Source organism: Lycium barbarum, chromosome 8, assembly GCF_019175385.1.
Source record: "Lycium barbarum isolate Lr01 chromosome 8, ASM1917538v2, whole genome shotgun sequence".
Classification (NCBI taxonomy): domain Eukaryota; kingdom Viridiplantae; phylum Streptophyta; class Magnoliopsida; order Solanales; family Solanaceae; genus Lycium; species Lycium barbarum.
This window is the reverse complement of record NC_083344.1, coordinates 115,770,190-115,786,944: the sequence shown is the minus strand read 5'-3', so window position 1 is coordinate 115,786,944 and position 16,755 is coordinate 115,770,190. Positions and strand designations below refer to the sequence as shown.

The window sequence follows — 16,755 nt, the reverse complement described above, 5'->3', positions numbered from 1 at the left end:
CTTTCAAGTAGTGAATATGCTAGGCTTCATGGCTCAAAACATCACTTCTCGAAACACAGCTGGAGCTAAGAATCAACAGGCAGTAGCTTTAAGGGAAACTGCTAATTTCTACACCTTCTATAGGTGTCAATTTGACGGCTTTCAGGATTAACTTATACACACTCATGACAAGCGGTTCTATATATAAGGAGTGTAAAAGTTTGGACCCCATTGATCTTATTTGTGGCGATGTAGTAGTGTTCTTAATCAAAGCAGTACGTATTTCGCTGCATAGCCAATACGTTACCATCACAAGGCAACAGAGAAATATTGAGAACGAACTAGCAGGACTCGTGTCGCAATATTGCACGTTAAAATTAGCAACTCCGAACGTGGGTAATGTAATTATGTATTTAGGTCGGTCATGGGTAACTTCTCGAGTAATGTGATTATGCAGAGTTACATAGACCTGATGATAAATTTAGGAAGATGCATAGAATTTGAGGGAATGCGCCTAGTTCGCCCATTCTATATGAAATACAAAAATAGAGGACCTGGTGCAAACACAGAGGGACATGTGAAGGGAGCATTAATCACTGGTGATCCCAAGATCTCATTAAATTTCACAATTAGGAATTTTACAAACGGTGACAAATTCGTAGCCTTCAAAGTTCCACATTTTTTGGATCTCCTATAGACAAAAATAGTACTCTCTATGTATCAAATTATTTGTCGTGATTATAAAAAATAGTTGTCTCAAATTATTTGTGGTTATAAATAGAGTAAATATTTAATAAGAGAGAAAAATAACTTAGACATAAATAAGGGTAAAGTCAATGAAATACCCATCTAATTAATATATTTCTTAGCGGGTGTATGAAACGTAAAAGCGAGATAATTTGAGACTAGGGGAGTATTGTAATGAGTTATATCAGATTGGATAGTACATATCATTAATATAATATATATAATTGTAACCTTTTCTCTCCCAGCAAAATATATACTTACGTAGAAACATGTTAAATACTCGTTGTCTACTTTTTCTGTTACGTTACTGAAATTCATATCAGAAGGAAAATTGTGAGGAAATAGGATCTTTTGACCCCTTATAATTTGAATAGAAGAAAATATCTTTCTCAAATCTCTTATGTGTAAAAAATGAAGATCTCTTGTAAAAAGTTCATAAAGCAAAAAAACGTTTGTAAACGGTCAAAAATCCATTTCTCCTGAAAATTATTCTCAACATATCATAAATGAGATATATTAGCAAATTAAACTACAAGTGCAGTTGTCTTAAGCAAGAAATTCTCCATATATGTATGAGAATTTCTTGTATACCGTATATCTTTGTACGGATCAAATATATATCGTATATATTTATATATCCAAACAGTGGCGGATCCAGGATTTTCACTCAGGGTGTTCGGAAAAATAACTGAACCACTTGAGCTAGTCTTTTGCATTTGTTCAGGGTGTTCAAAAGTTAATATATGTACATGAACACAAAAAATTTATCCTAAATATATACTGTAATTTTTTACCCAGGATGTTCGGGTGAACACCCTGGGCAATGACTAGATCCGCCCCTGTATCCAAAAGGTCGTTTGCCTCTCCAAATAGTAAAATGATCACATAAATTGAAACAAAAAGTCGTTTGACTCTCAAAATAGTCGTTTAGGCTCGAACATTTTTTGTAAAATTTAGAATCCAACTTCAAATTAGATTTGGCAAAAATGAATTATTGTATAACTAAACACTGAGTTGAAAAAATTACACTAGTCAATGTGAGCTCATTTTTTTTACACATGAATAGTGAACGTGAGCTCATGAAATAGAAATGATAATTATGAAAAGAATGTATATGATTAATTAAGGGCATTTATTAAATTGAAAAATTAGCAAATTATATTTAGCCCTTAAATGACCGGTCAACTGTCGATCAACTTACCGGTCAATGACCGGAAGTTGAGATGGGAATGAAAATGTCAAGTGTTTAAACTTTAATGTTTTTCTTTTACTAAGATACTCTCCTTTTCACTGTCAAAATGAGCAAGAATGTTGGCTAATTATGCTATTGCTTTCTTGCTTTTTCTTTTCCATCGTTTTTTGTTTAGTTACATTTAGCCCTTAAATGACCGGTCAACTATCGATCAACTTACCGGTCAATGACCGAAAGTTGAGATGGGAAAGAAAATGTCAAGTGTTTTTAAACTTTAATGTTTTTCTTTTACTAAGATACTCTCCTTTTCACTGTCAAAATGAGCAAGAATGTTGGTTAATTATGCTATTGCTTTCTTGCCTTTTCTTTTCCACCGTTTTTTGTTTTAGTGATTAGCTTTCTCCATACGGAAAAGGTCCAAAAATATCCCTGAACTATTGAAAAAGGCTCATAAATACCCTCCTTCCACCTTTTGGTCTAAAAATACCCTTAAGGTTTGTTTTTGGCTCAAATATACCCCTCAAACTAACAAAGTTAAAGTTAACTCTTTTAAAAAGCCAAATGGCATTTTGTGATTGGACACATATATTATTTAATTTAAAAATTAAAAAATATGAACAAAACTGTTTTTTTTTTTTTTTGCATTTTGTGAATTAATCAACGAAATATGTTTTTTTTTTTGCATTTCGTGAATAAAAAAACGAAATAGGAAATTATAATTTTTTTTTGCATTTCGTGTATTGAAAAATGAAATAGGATAAAAAAATTAATTTTGTTCATATAAAAACAAAATTGGAAAATATATTTTGTCCAATTTTCCAATTTCGTTTTTATATGAACGAAAATAATTTTTTCATATTTTTAAATTTTTTAGTTTTTAATTTTTAAGTTTCCACACAATTTTTTTTTTTAAAATATGTAAATTACGGAATTTTATTATTGGCAATTTTTTTTTTAAATCTGGAATTTTTTTTTAAATTACGGAATTTTATTATTGACCAATTACAAATTGCCATTTGGCTTTTTAAAAGAGTTAATTTTAACTTGTTAGTTTGAGGGGTATATTTGAGCCAAAAACAAACCTTAAGGGTATTTTTAGACCTAAAAGGTGGATGGAAGGGTATTTTTAGACCAAAAGGTGGAATGAGGGTATTTATGAGCCTTTTTCAATAGTTCAGGGGTATTTTTGGACCTTTTCCGTTCTCCATATATTGTCTTCTCTCATTTCAGATTCTATTTGTTATGGAGTTATGCTGCATTTTTTCTCACTTACTAAGGTGCTGTTTGGCCATAAAAATTATTCACTTTTTTTCGAATTTTTTTCCCACTTTTTTTCCGGAATCAGCATTTGCCATGAAAATTACCAAAAACTCAAAAAACTTATTTTTAAAAAAAAAATCACTTTTTTTTTACTTTTTTTACAACTACATTTCATTAAAAACTATAATTTAAAAACTATGGCCAAACATAACTCTAACTCCAATTCCAACTCCAAAATTTTAAAAAAAAATTAAAAAAATTGATATCTATGAACAAACGGGGGCTAAATCATATCCAAATGATATTCAGGTGAAGCCTTCTCTAAGTAGGATCTTGCTCAAAGGGTACGGCTATTATCCGATATGGACCAGATGAATTTTTTTTTGTCAAATTCAAAAGCACCACGATGAGACTATTAATAATTCTTTCTATAGATATTTCAATGCGCTCAAACAAAGTACAAAATTGTCCACATAATAAATTCCACCTCATCTTCAGACCTCAAATTTTATTTTATTTTTCTTTTTCAGGTGCAGTGATTATTTTTCAAATTGTGTATTTCTTCTTCTTTTTTTGGGTCCAAATTTGTATAATGCAGTTACGTTATCTTGTCACATAAACAATTCTAGCAAAAATAGTAAATCTTTAACTATTTTATTTTATTTTATTTAATGTTTAGGTGCAATGACGAATTACCATAACTTTCTTCTTTTTAGGGCTAAATAGTAATAAAACTTTTTTGTACTTTGCCTTTACCGTAAATAGATGCACTTTATTGAAGAAATATAAAGGTAAACTAGTCAAAAACTATATTGCCTCTGATTAATATCATACAATATTTTTTTAGTCTGAGCATACTCCTTAAGAAATTTACTCAATCTAAATAAATACTAATACATTTTCACTAAATTAATCAAAATTGACATAATGGGAAATGAAATTTGAAATATTAGATGATTGAAATACACAATTAACGAGGAATTTGAAGCATGTTTTTGGTGCATAGTATACAAAATACATGCTCAACTTAATAGCTCCAACAGATTACACTAAATAAACTTTCTGCCGCTGCTTCGTTTATTACCACTATTTTTTATTTTTATTTTTGATAACATGGGAACCAGCTACCCTTCGGGTGTGCACAGGGTAAATCCAGCTCCTGTACACTAGCTCGCAAACAACACAAAAGAGATAAGCCGCACTAGGCAAGCCCCGTACGACGAGCTCGACTCAAAAGGCAAATCTCGCTGTGCAGGAGGTTTCAAACCTGAAACTTCAATTATGAAAGCCCCATGCTAAACCAACTGAGAAACCTTGCGAGTTATTACTACTAATTTTAATCCTTCAACACTTAGAATTTTTAAGAGGTGCGCTCAACCTAAACCTCAATATAATTTAGACCAGAGGAAATATGAATAAATTTTAATAAAATTAATACCCTGTTGATTATGCAAATTATTTATATTAGACTAATTTCAAATGCAAAATATCACATTTAATACTACTTGTATATAATATGAACAAGAGGAAAGCAGTTGTCAATTTCTTAAAGAGAATTTCTTACAGAGAGCTAAAACAAAAACACAATAATTAGATAGGTTGTTCACGTTTAGAAGGCATTTGGCCATAGATACAATTTTTTTTTCGCTTCATTTGAATTTATGAAGTCGAAGTTGAAAATAGAGTTGTGTTTGATTATATTTTTTTTGCAAAGGATAGAAGAAAACAGTTTATCTATATTTTTTGAAGATGGTATGAAGCAACTTTTAAGTTAAATTTGAAATTTTTATAACCAAACGGCTAATAATGGTGAATCGAAGTAAATGAAAAATGAACCAGTTCAATACTAGTACCTATTTGCATAAACTTAAAGGTTCAAATGAGGATCTAATGGCATAAAGATAAATAAAGCTTTCCAACACCATAAATGAGTGGAAAAGTACGAAAAAAGAAAAGCATCTCAGTGTTATAATTCCCCGTGTTATTCTTCATTTAACAATCAAAGTGCAAGGATAACGTTTTGGATTACTCATCATTGATGCTTTTCTTGTATAGTGAAAAAATTGCATGAAAGTTTGAAAAAAAAAAGAACAATTGAACAGATTGGATCTCAGTAACAAAAATCTTCTTCAATCCCATAATTGGGAATTCAGAAAGATAACGCAGTAATAAAACTAATCATCATTGATCCAAATAAACCATCCAATTTCCAAATAACCTCCCAAAAAAGCAAATGGTTTAAACCACCTTGCTTAAATCCAAGTTTAAAATGCCTGCTTTTTTTTTCTTTTCATTTTTCACTTACCTAATTCCAAACAAGGTATTAGGGGTCGTTTAGTTTGCCGACTAAATTGTCCATTATAATATTTAGACACTAATTTATCCCACATGGGAGGTAAGATAAAATAATCTCAGGAATAAGATGAGATATACTGTGTTTGTTGATGATATAAATCTATCTTACCGTCAACCAAACACAGTATAACCTTAATCCTGATATATCCCACCTTATACCACGTACCAAACAACCCTTAGGGAAAATACATATTAAATAGGATCTCAGCTATAGAGAAAAGTAGTCTACATTTCCAATAAGGAAAATTCAGAACTCGGATAAATTGTTTTATCACATCCTAGATCCCATATGAAAAACATGACCAAAAAAAGAAAATCAGTAAATATGAAAAGTGATAGGGTTGGATCTCAGAAAAGTGAAATACCAAAGAATTAATATATCCACATGGTTGAATATATTTCAGTCTTTTCTGTTTCCTCATCGATCCATACCAAAAATAAACAGAGAAAAAAAACATAGATAAACCGCACAACAAAAACTAAAATCAACATACTAAATGCGATGTCAGTATAAATAAAGCACAGATTAGTAGGACGAGTTTACCACATGTAGGAGAGCAAAGGGATAAACCCTAGCGCCGATGGAAAAGAAGAGCTGGTATTCGCTGTATTTATATAGAAACTTTGAGAGAGTGGGTGTTACGGCGACGTTTTAACTGAATTTGGCACTTATATTATATTGGACGAACCCTAGCTGCATAATGGAAAGATTGAAGTTGCAAGACAAGTCCTCAATTGAATTTCTCGGCTAAACTTGAACCTTGGACTTCTTAGAATTATTCTTAGGTACCTTTGGAATTTGGGCTGGGCTTTTCACAAGAATGAAAACATTTTCTTTTGCACGGATTGTTCTTCAAAGGCGCTGCTCTTTAATTTTTGGCCCTCAATTGATGGTCTTTAACTTTTGTACTTTGCTTAAAAAAATGGCTGAAAATATCTTAAGGTTCTGGGTTCAAACCCTCGGTTAGATAAAAAAATAAAAAATTTGCAAGGCAAGGCTTCGCGAAAACTCTGTCTTAAAAGGCATAATTTGCCTCAAGAGAAAAAAAAAAAAAAAAACCTCTGCTAGAATTCCACAAAGGCCTAGCTTTTGCCGGAATAAGCCTAATTTTGCAATGAAATTCTGCCTTGAGATTTTTTTTTTTTTTTACTAAGCCGGGATCCAAACCCAGAACCTCGGGATATTTTAAACGAAGGACAAAAATCAAAGACCAGCAATTTGAGGGACAATAATTAAGACCACCCTCGAATAAGGACAAGCGTGCAAATTGGCCAAATCCAAACTTGAGTTTTTCAGTTTTTGCAAATTGTTGTACTGTTTCTGTACAAGAAGTTTATTTTTCCAAAACTCATTTGTTTTAAAAAAAAAATTGCATTAGTTCAAGAACAGTTCTGAAGCAGTTTTTTTTAAGGGAAAAGAAATTGGCTGATTTTGAAAAAGTACAAACTCTATAGAGAACAGTACAAGCAATAGTTCGCAACTATTTTTTGGGGGCAAACTTAGTTTTTGAGAATCACACCCTAAACAAACCTCTTCCATAATAACGGTTTGATATCCTCTTATCAAGAGTTTACTTTCTTTTTTTTTGGGTATATTTTCCCGAGTTTATTACTAATACGATGCTTCCAGCTAAAATTTCAGTTAAGTAGCACATGCCATAACAAAGCCAAAAGCATCAGGGTGTGTTTTGTAGTTGTAAGGAGGAAAATATTTTTCAATTCTCCCATGTTGGTTGGTCAAAAAGTTTTGAAAAATGTTCTCTAGCAAAATAAGTTCCTCAACAATAAGAAAAATGAATTTCTTAATGGAAGTAGAAAAAACAAATTTCATAATTAACATTTCAAGTTCATTATCTTCCCGACTCACCCACCCAATATGCTCCCAACCCCAAACCCGAGCTATCGCTAAATCCTCATTCTCACCCCACTTATTTTCCAAAAACACACCATTAAAGAGCGAAAAGAAGAACTAGAAGGAAATATCACAAATAAAAAGAACAATAATTATAACCAGATTGTTATTGTGAAAAAGAGATTGAAAATGAAAAGTAGAATTAAACAAATTTCTCTAAACTATAAAAGAAGGGTTAATGAATTGGGCAAAACTAAAGGCAAAAATGTATAAGAAAAGATTTCATTCAAGGACATAGACTCAACCCAGGAATAAACACATATATATACAAAATAGATTTAGTCAATGTGTCATAGAAAGAGCAAAAAGTGACTAGCATAGAATTACTAATGAGCGAGTGTGTGAGATCATTTTCTCTTATGAATAAAACAAGCATTATTCGGCTAATGACTATCGAGTGACGAAATCACAAGTGACAGACATAGAATTAGCAATAGTCATTTACCTATAAAGAAAGAACTCAGAAGTTAAATAATCAATTCATACGGTATAAAGCAACACTTACATCCAGGAAATGTACAAGCAGCAAATAACAAAACAAGAAAGAAAAAAGACGGAATAAGAACTGTACCAAAGAAACGACCACAAAGTACAAATTCCAGGAAGATCAAGGTTTTTCATTTTTCTTTTCAAATTGTATAAAAAATCTTGCTCTTATCCAACAAACATCACTGTGTATTTTTCTTTTTCAAATAAGAATATCACTGTTTATGTCGCAGATTTATGAACTAGTATCCAGTATCGGATGCAATTATGAAAGGAATTAAACAGTTCACAAGTTTTTTCCAGCTTAAAACACTGAAAAATGTTTTTTTGTCATGCATTAGCTGCACTATTGTCCTTATTTTCATTTTCCAGGGTGTCAGGTTTGGTGCTGACCGCAGGAGAAGAATCCATCAAGCTAGCAGCAATTGCAGCTTTCAGATCCTCATCATCTTCTTCTAAAAGCATGCCTTGTTGCTCGTACTGGCGATAGGGATCAGAAGGCCACTGACTTTGACCACTTCTACTACCTGTTCTCTGTGCAGCGTTGCAGGACTTGGTAATCCTCTCTGCATCTTCTGGTAATAGCCACTGTCCATATCCACTAGAAGCTTCAGAAGAAGTGATCGGACATTCCTTGGGAAATTTTCCTCTCACCAGGAAAATGCTCCACCCGAAGCCTTTCAAGGAGTCTAGATATGCTGAGAGGTAAAATTTGGAAAGGTGTTCAGGGGCAGCCTTAAGACTGTCAAAGTTATACCACTCCCCATTTACTTTCCTGATACAGAACCAATGGTCCTGCAAGTGACAGATAAATGCATTTTCCAGTTCTGGGTCAATTTGAGCCGGTTCAGCAACTGGGCTGTCTAGTGGAATGATTTGTAGATCCCACACCTCCAACGCCTTTTGCAAAACCTGCCACCCACTCAAATTTTAGCTCCTAAAGCCAAAGCAGAATGTTATTTAAGGAAATCATTGGAAAAATAACATCATTGTCACAGGAACAAGAAGTTGTATGGTCATGGTGCCTAACTCCACTAGTGAAAACTAGTATCTCACATGTTATTTGTCTCACTCAAACTCAAACACATTAAACAAAACCTTGGGCTAGATAAATGAGCAATCAACACAGGCTAAAGCTAGATACTGTACTTGCTAACAGCGCAAACTAGAGTTCTGCTTTTCCGCCATTCCTCCATACTTTGGTTGTCTAGTACTTCAACTTCTCACATGGGTAGTTGGGTTCACTAGCTAGTATGTTTAATGGTAACCTCAAAATCATTACAACCAGCATATCCATCAAAGAGGTGATCATTCAGCAGAAAGAATGAACAACATGAGGACAAAAAAATGCACATTGCATTGAAGACAGGAGAAATACTAAAAAGTAACCAGAACTTTTAAAGTCCAAATCAGCATACAGACATACAAATTGGAACATTAGAATTTTGGTCCCCTTTTAGTAATTCGACCTTTAACAAAGACAATTAATCGGTATTTTCAGACATAAGGCTAAGTGGCGGTAACAAGCAGTAGCCCTGTCTCTAAACATCTTCCTTGGTAATTACGTTCTGTATAAGCTTTCCTCACACAAACATGCTCTTATTACACTAAACCAAACCACAAGGGATGCTGATAATTATTATCGTTTCTTCTATATTTGTTGATAGAATAGGCTTGCTGGGCTCTACCGTTGTCATAAAAGAAGGGGCTTGCTGTGCTCATCTTTTTGATTGATTGAATCGTTGAAATCGGAACTCTATCAAATATTTAAAATACTAAGAAGCATTTTTTCTTTTGGGGTAAGACGCATTTTTTCTTTTGGGTAGAAGCATTTTTTCTTTTGAGGTAAAAACGAAGTTTTTAGTTGTATAACTAAGAAGTATTTTCCAAAAATTTGCAAAACAATAGGAACCAAAGAAAAGCCTCGCCAACAATTTTGTGAACAAATTACCAAACAAATACATAGTGATTTCCAACTATATTATGTTCTCTCTTTATTTTTGCTCAAATTCTATCACTTATTTTTTCTTTTGTTGAGTCACATTTAGAACATGCCGTATTTTTGTCCACTGGTGATTAATCACTAGATAAATTGATTTCATTCTTGACGGGCATGAATTGCTGCAAATAATCTAGTCTGATTCTGGTCTCCTAAAATTGGAAACCTCATCTTTAGTTTTCACAAACATAGGATTTGTTATGTTTGGTAGAAAACAGAAAGCCCACAATAAAATTAGACCTTGTTACCTGAAGAGAATATAAAACCAGAGGACAAATCTTGCACGCATAACAGGTGTTTTAGCCTTAGAACCTAAGCCAGACAGGAGTGACACATCGAGCCTTCTCTTCATACAGACTCAATTCATGTCCCAATAAATGTTAGAGAAACAGTCGATACAATAATTTCATTTCTTTATTGTGCTGGAATGTTGATATCAATCTTATACATAGACATGATATCAACATATTAAACCTTGATATGCGCTCTTTATATTCAAGATTTCGTTACAATAGAAGGTTGGGTTCTGTTCCTTCATAATAAATCTTTATATGACCTACCCAAAATTGACCAGATATTTCCTTGCTTTATACAATTCCTACAGTCATTGAAGTTCAGTTATGGATAAGCTGACTGTTCAGATTCCAGAAAGAACATAATAAATTCATCTCACAAACTTCACCCAGAAATACAAAACAGATTCCCATCACCACCCACAAAGGTCCGTTAATGGCATGTGATTCAACCAGGTAATATTCGTGCTCCAGAAAGGCTTTTCAACATTCCTATTGGGTACTGTAAGTGACCATGATAACTCTTTATACAGGAAAGAGATGATTTTTGATTAGGAAAGTAACATCACACAACATTTACTCAAGACTAACATCACAGCACATTTACTGCACTCACATCAATGTATTTTAATCAAAACTCTTTCACAACTAAAATACCTTAACTCGACTTAAACTTTCCAAATTAACTTCCAACGTGACGATTGAAGGGAAAAATTAACCAAAGCAGAAACCAGAGTCATCTGCAAAATGAAAAAGGATCAGGGCTTTGTTAACAGAATGGAGACTAATAGATAGTGATCGTCATCTAAGTTATGTTCACCTCTTTCTTTTTCTATCCCTTCCTGTTTAAGATGATCTTTTTTTCCATTGGGGGTTGGGGTGATTATATCTAAATCATGCCATATATGTTGCATAATGTGGTGATTATTTGCTAGATATAAGAATGAATGTAAGAACATCTCAAATTTAACAGTTGAATCCATCAGTGCACACTGAACCAATAACTTCCTTATGTTGAGTCAGGTAGTTCTATGGGGCAAGAATTTGATTTAGTGACATGATATTACAGCCAACAACCTAGAATGAGTCTGCTGTCCTGATTAGGGACCCAATCTTTAGTTTTCAATAAGAATGAATGTAAGAACATCTCAAATTTAATAGTTGAATCCATCAGAGCACACTGAACCAATAACTTCCTTATGTTGAGTCAGGTAGTTCTATCGGGGAAGAATTTGATTTAGTGACATGATATTGCAGCCAACAACCTAGTATGAGTCTGCTCTCCTGATTAGGGACCCAATCTTTAGTTTTCACTTATATAAAATAATCATCTGTGCCTAACCACATCACAAAAATCTCTTTACTTTGTTAACTGAAGACAACATAAGACCAAAAGACGACTTGCACGCCTAGCCTAATAGGTAATTTGGAACTAGAACCCAGCCCATAGAGGAGTAACAGAAGAAGCCCTCTCTACAGTCGAAGATCTGTTCAAATTGCTCAAAGTCCCTTGTGCTGGTACTTTGTGATCCATTTCATTTTCAAAACAAGAAAGATATCACATGAAAGTCGGATGCTTTCCGCAAATGTCAGTATATATGACATTTAAAATTGATACATATGTGTTTACATAATTTGTGGGCTACGGGGCTACGGTTTTTCTTTTTGGTGGGGGGTGGAGGAAAGTGGTGCAAAGACAATACGTTGAGGATCACCTTTTGAACATCTACAACATTTCGTACCAAAAGGAGATGACAATCAACAAGTTCGGAGATTACTCGAGGGGAGTGTAATTTGGGATCGCAAATTTAGAAGTGACTTTAACGTCCTTGGATTAACGGAGTTCCAAAATCTGCTTCAGACGTTCAATAAACAACCTGACTGGTAGAGGATTAGGGTTCTTGGAAATGGGAGTTAGGGAGCAGTGCACGGTCAAAGTAAAGAGGTAGTACCATAAGTTGCTGCTCCCTCTGTCCCAAAATAAATGTTGTTTTAGCAGTTGCCCATTAAGAAAAACAACAAAATACAAGGTATCAATTACTAAGTTACCCCATTAGATGTTTCTTGAGAATTGAGCACTATTAAGAAGTAATAGTTCTTTAATATAAGGGCATAGTTGGAAACAATTACTAACTATTGTCTTGCATTCCGAAAGCAACAATTATTTTGGACAAATCTTTTTTGCTAAAACGGCACTTATTTTGGGACAGTGGGAGTAGTTAGAGAGAGCCAGGTTACCTCATCTGTCAGTTTGGACCCCCTAGGGACTAGGGCACCAAGAAAGGTTGTTTTTTTGCTAGGTTGGTGTTTAGGGGTGCGATTCTGACAGCGAAAAACTTGAAAAGAGGACAATCACATATGTTAATTGGTGTTTCATGTGAAAACACTCGGGTGAAGGCATGGATCATATCTTACTGTCTTGCCAAGTAAAATCGTCTGTGGTGGGAGCTTTAACTATGGTTTGGGATACAATGGACCATGCCTAGTATCGGAAAGAATGCACTATTTAGTTGGATGTTAAAGGACAGAAGAGAATAAGTCAGTCACGGATTGTCACTCTATTATCACTTATATGGGTAGTATGGAGGAAAGAGATAGGAAACTTTTGAAGGGAGGAGCGTTTTGTGCATATGAGGAAAACCCCCCCGTTTTTAATTCTTTGTGGTGCATCCATAATGTTGCTATTTGTATAGAAAATCGCATGTCTTTCGTAGAGAATTGTACCTTTTGTAGATTCTCTACTTTTTGGTATACATCTGTCCTCTTGTATAAATGAGCTTTTTCATTATAAATAAAATTAAACTTGATCAAAAACACTTCGTTTACTCATTTTCTCAAATCTAAAATTCGAGACTGTTTCTGAAATCTTACTTTGGAAGAAGAGTGGTGGAGCAGCGGTAAAGTTGTCTCTGTGTGACCTATAGGTCACGGGTTCGAGCTGTGGAGCACCAATAAAGTAGCCTCTGTGTGACCTATAGGTTATGGCTTCGAGCCATGGAAGTAACCCCTAATGCAAGCATTAGGGTAGACTGTCTACATCACACCCGTTGGGTTGCGGACCCTGCTAACGCCGGATGCTTTGTGCACCGGGCAGCCCTTTTCTTGAAATCTTACTTTGCCTAAAATGAATAAAGCATAATACAACTAGAACTTGGACCAAATATATTTAGCACAGACTTAACTAAACCAAAAAGTACTTTTTTTAATGATGTGAGTTTGGGCTAGCTTGTGTGCACCTCAACTATTCTATCGAATACCTACTACCTCCCACTAGGCCAAGTACTGACAAGCTTTTGTCCCAACAGGTTGTGCAAACGAAAATCCTACTAGTAGATAAGAACACAACCTAATCAATTCCCAAAAAATAAATTTGTATCAAATTCGAACTAGTAACTAATTCCAACATAGAAGTACTGAATAAACTCATACAAGCAAAAAATCTCAAATAGCCTTGATCAAGATTCGAGGTAAACTCTGTCCGCCAAGAATGACTAATACTGACTCCTTGAGTTGCACCAATAGTCATCCAAAGTAAAGCACAAAAAAAAAAAAAAAAAAAAAACACCAAAATAAGCAACTTCCATATCAATTATCCGAACAATATCTTATCTTTACTTCTGTACACTCAATGAAAAGGCTACCATCACTAACTACGTATAAATTTAGCTTCCATTCATAAATCGCCACGAAATCATAAGAATTCAATTTTCAATTAGCATAAAACACATAAATTATCGATAGTAAGTAAATGCTTCTCGTCTAACTAGGCTTTGGTGGTACATTTATCGATACCTATAACAGTGGATTAGTGGAAGTGTGCCTAAAGCTGCTTAATTTAACCCAGAACACCATGTTATTCAAATTAATTATAAAACAAATAACGAATAAGCATAAAGTAGACAAGTGAGGACGAGAAGGGTTGCTCAGATGGTCAGCACCCTCCACGTACAACCCTAGGGTCGTGGGTTCGAGTCACCAAAGGAGCAATAGCTCCAACAAAGTTGGATCAAAGGGGAATCAGAGGGTAGGGGATTATTAAAAAAAGAGAATTAGTTTCCTTTCATGAATAACCGCAAAATCATTAAGCTTCAATATTCAATTTGAACCGAAAGTGTCTAATTGGAACACTTTATTAGGAGATGAGGTGTTCAATTGGAACATAACTTATTTCGAGTGTCTAAATGGAATATCCATGTATTAAGCCTAAATTTATCATACCTATACCAGTGGATTAGTGAAGGTGTACCCAAACTGCTTAACCTAACCCACACCACAATGCTAGAGAAGACTTTTAAACTTGTGGTATTAAATGAGTCACATCTATTTTATGTGGCTATAAATCATTGCATAAAAGCAAATTGATCCCAAATATAGAAAGGGGTTATTCTTTTTAACACGGACTAATAAGAAAATATATTCACATAAATTGAACCGGAGGGAGTAAAGCATGACCAAGCAGTCTAACAGGAACAATAACGTAACTAGCACAAAATCATACATACATACGCTAATCAAAGTACAAGAGTAATCCTATGAAAATCATAAGACTTAATATTTCGAATTAGACAAAGTGAGATGAACCTGGATACTGAAATCGCCGTCAAGGGAAACATTATGAGACTGTTCTGGGACAAAGTCACCACCACCTTGTACCATCATTTGGCGTTCGGTACGGTCAAGATCGGAAGCAACTGCCGCTAAATCGAACTCTGAGAAGAAAGGACCTTGTAAGACGGTGTTCACACAATGTACAGCGCATAGCTTTGATTCTTGTACCTCGTGGTACAACATCCCTCCATTGCTCATCACTCCTTCCTTTCTTTCTGTCCCAAGGGTTTCCATCAGTCACACGCTCTTTTAATTTATCTTCTCTTTTTCGAGAAAATGTGATGTGAAAAAATAGGAATGTCAAGTTGAGTTTATTTTGGAAGGGTAGAACCGGTGAGACTTCAGAAGCACAAAAACAGTTTTTTTGTTTTTTATTTTTTATCAGTCTATATTATAATATTCAAATTTATAACGCATAAGGTCCCATTCGAGGATTTTTTTAATTCTAACGACTCGAGACTCTGATTAAGGTAGGAACACACCAAATCTTTGATTGTATAAAATAAAATGGGTTTTGGTCGCTTCCCTTTCCTTTTCTTACTTGACACGTCGGCATCCTATTCTCTGGCAGACTGGCACAACCCCAAAGGAAAGGTTAACCCAAAATAATTCATAAACGCTTCTCAGACGAAGGACCCGTTTGGTTATGAAAATTATTCATTTTTTTTTAAATATTTTTTTATTTTATTTATAAATCAATATTTGATTATAAAAATTTTAAATACAATTTGGAGTTATATTTAAAATTTGAAAAACACCTAAAATCTTGTTTTCATTTTTTCACTTTTTTTATTTTTAATATATTCAAACAATCAAATGTTTTCTTACAAAAACTATAACCAAACACAACTTCATCTTCAAAAATTCCAAATAAAGCGAAAAATATTTGGTTTTTATGACCAAACGCCTACTAAATAAATGCATGACATTCGTCTTGAAGTGAACTTTCATTATTTAACTTGTTTAGATAAAATTTTATCGATATATAGATTTACATTATTAATCACTCAATAATTAGTTTTAAAAAACTACTTGAATCTATGCAAGCATCAAGTATGAAAAATATTTTGCGAATTGACTAACTTTGAGCGTTATCTATTTTTCTAAAAAATTAGGTAAACAATACTTAATCTAACTCAATCCTTCAGAACAATTTACAAAGTGAAATAGCCCAATGATATACTACAATACATGCTCTCAGATCTCAATCATATGAGATTATAACTAGAGCTGGGTATAAATACCGAAAATCAAAAAACCGAATCGAATCGAACTTCAAGAAATCGAAACCGAAAGAACTGAACCGAACTAGTTTGGTTTGGTGTTTGGTGTTCACCTTCAAAAAATCGAAACCGAAATAGCCGAACTGAACTTTGATGAAACCGAACCAAAGAACCGAAATTTAAACTGAAATTTATACATCACCCAAAAAAATTAAAATAGTCCAAACCCATTAACTTTAAGCCCAAAAAAACTCAATTGTAATAAGCTCTCTTTTGCTTTTGTATCCCTAATTTCCACTTCAGTTGAGAAAATCAAATATCCTTAACAAAAAAAGGTGACTAGGATGCGTCTTTAGGATTAATGTAGGTCCTTTATGTGTTTTCTTAATTATTCTTGTTGTATGTATATAACACCTAGTAATTCGATATTATGGTTATGGTTTTTTGTTCTTGTGTATCCTGTTTGTTTGATTTTGATTTTAATTTGTTAGTTTTATGTTTTGTTGCTTTTGAGAATATGAATTAGTGTAAATGAGTCGCTTCTAATATCATATCAAAAAAAACAAATTGAAAAAATCGAAACCGAATCGAACCAAACTTCAAAAAATCGAAACCGAAAGAACCGAACCGAACTAGTTGGGTGCGGTGTTCGGTGTCCACCTTCAAAAAATCGAAACCGAAATAGCCAAACCGAACCGAAG

At 33.7% G+C, this 16,755-nt stretch overlaps 1 protein-coding gene, 1 long non-coding RNA gene and 2 other non-coding genes across 4 annotated transcripts; all 4 read right to left on the bottom strand.

The window, feature by feature from the left end:
• Nucleotides 1-3,975: 3,975 nt before the first annotated feature.
• Nucleotides 3,976-6,362, bottom strand: LOC132606821 (uncharacterized). The gene is made up of 2 exons (XR_009570085.1): nucleotides 6,078-6,362; nucleotides 3,976-4,451 (listed from the first exon to the last, which is right to left on the bottom strand). It is a non-coding gene; the product is annotated as an uncharacterized LOC132606821 (long non-coding RNA).
• On the bottom strand, nucleotides 5,132-5,223 carry LOC132608539 (small nucleolar RNA snoR26). Its single transcript, XR_009570449.1, has one exon. It is a non-coding gene; the product is annotated as a small nucleolar RNA snoR26 (small nucleolar RNA).
• On the bottom strand, nucleotides 5,281-5,372 carry LOC132608540 (small nucleolar RNA snoR27). Its single transcript, XR_009570450.1, has one exon. It is a non-coding gene; the product is annotated as a small nucleolar RNA snoR27 (small nucleolar RNA).
• Nucleotides 6,363-8,041: 1,679 nt separating the features above from the next.
• On the bottom strand, nucleotides 8,042-15,273 carry LOC132606820 (ataxin-3 homolog). The gene is made up of 2 exons (XM_060320462.1): nucleotides 14,805-15,273; nucleotides 8,042-8,843 (listed from the first exon to the last, which is right to left on the bottom strand). The coding sequence occupies exons 1-2, from the start codon at nucleotides 15,063-15,065 to the stop codon at nucleotides 8,262-8,264; spliced, it is 843 nt and encodes a 280-aa protein (XP_060176445.1). The 5' UTR covers nucleotides 15,066-15,273; the 3' UTR covers nucleotides 8,042-8,261.
• Nucleotides 15,274-16,755: the final 1,482 nt, after the last annotated feature.

Bases quoted from the DNA above. Each gene is read 5' to 3' on its own strand.
- LOC132606820 (XM_060320462.1), bottom strand. From the start codon at position 15,065: ATGGAAACCCTTGGGACAGAAAGAAAGGAAGGAGTGATGAGCAATGGA. The intron at 8,844-14,804 runs GTTCATCTCACT...AGTGGGTGGCAG, and splicing joins ACGGCGATTTCAGTATCCAG to GTTTTGCAAAAGGCGTTGGA.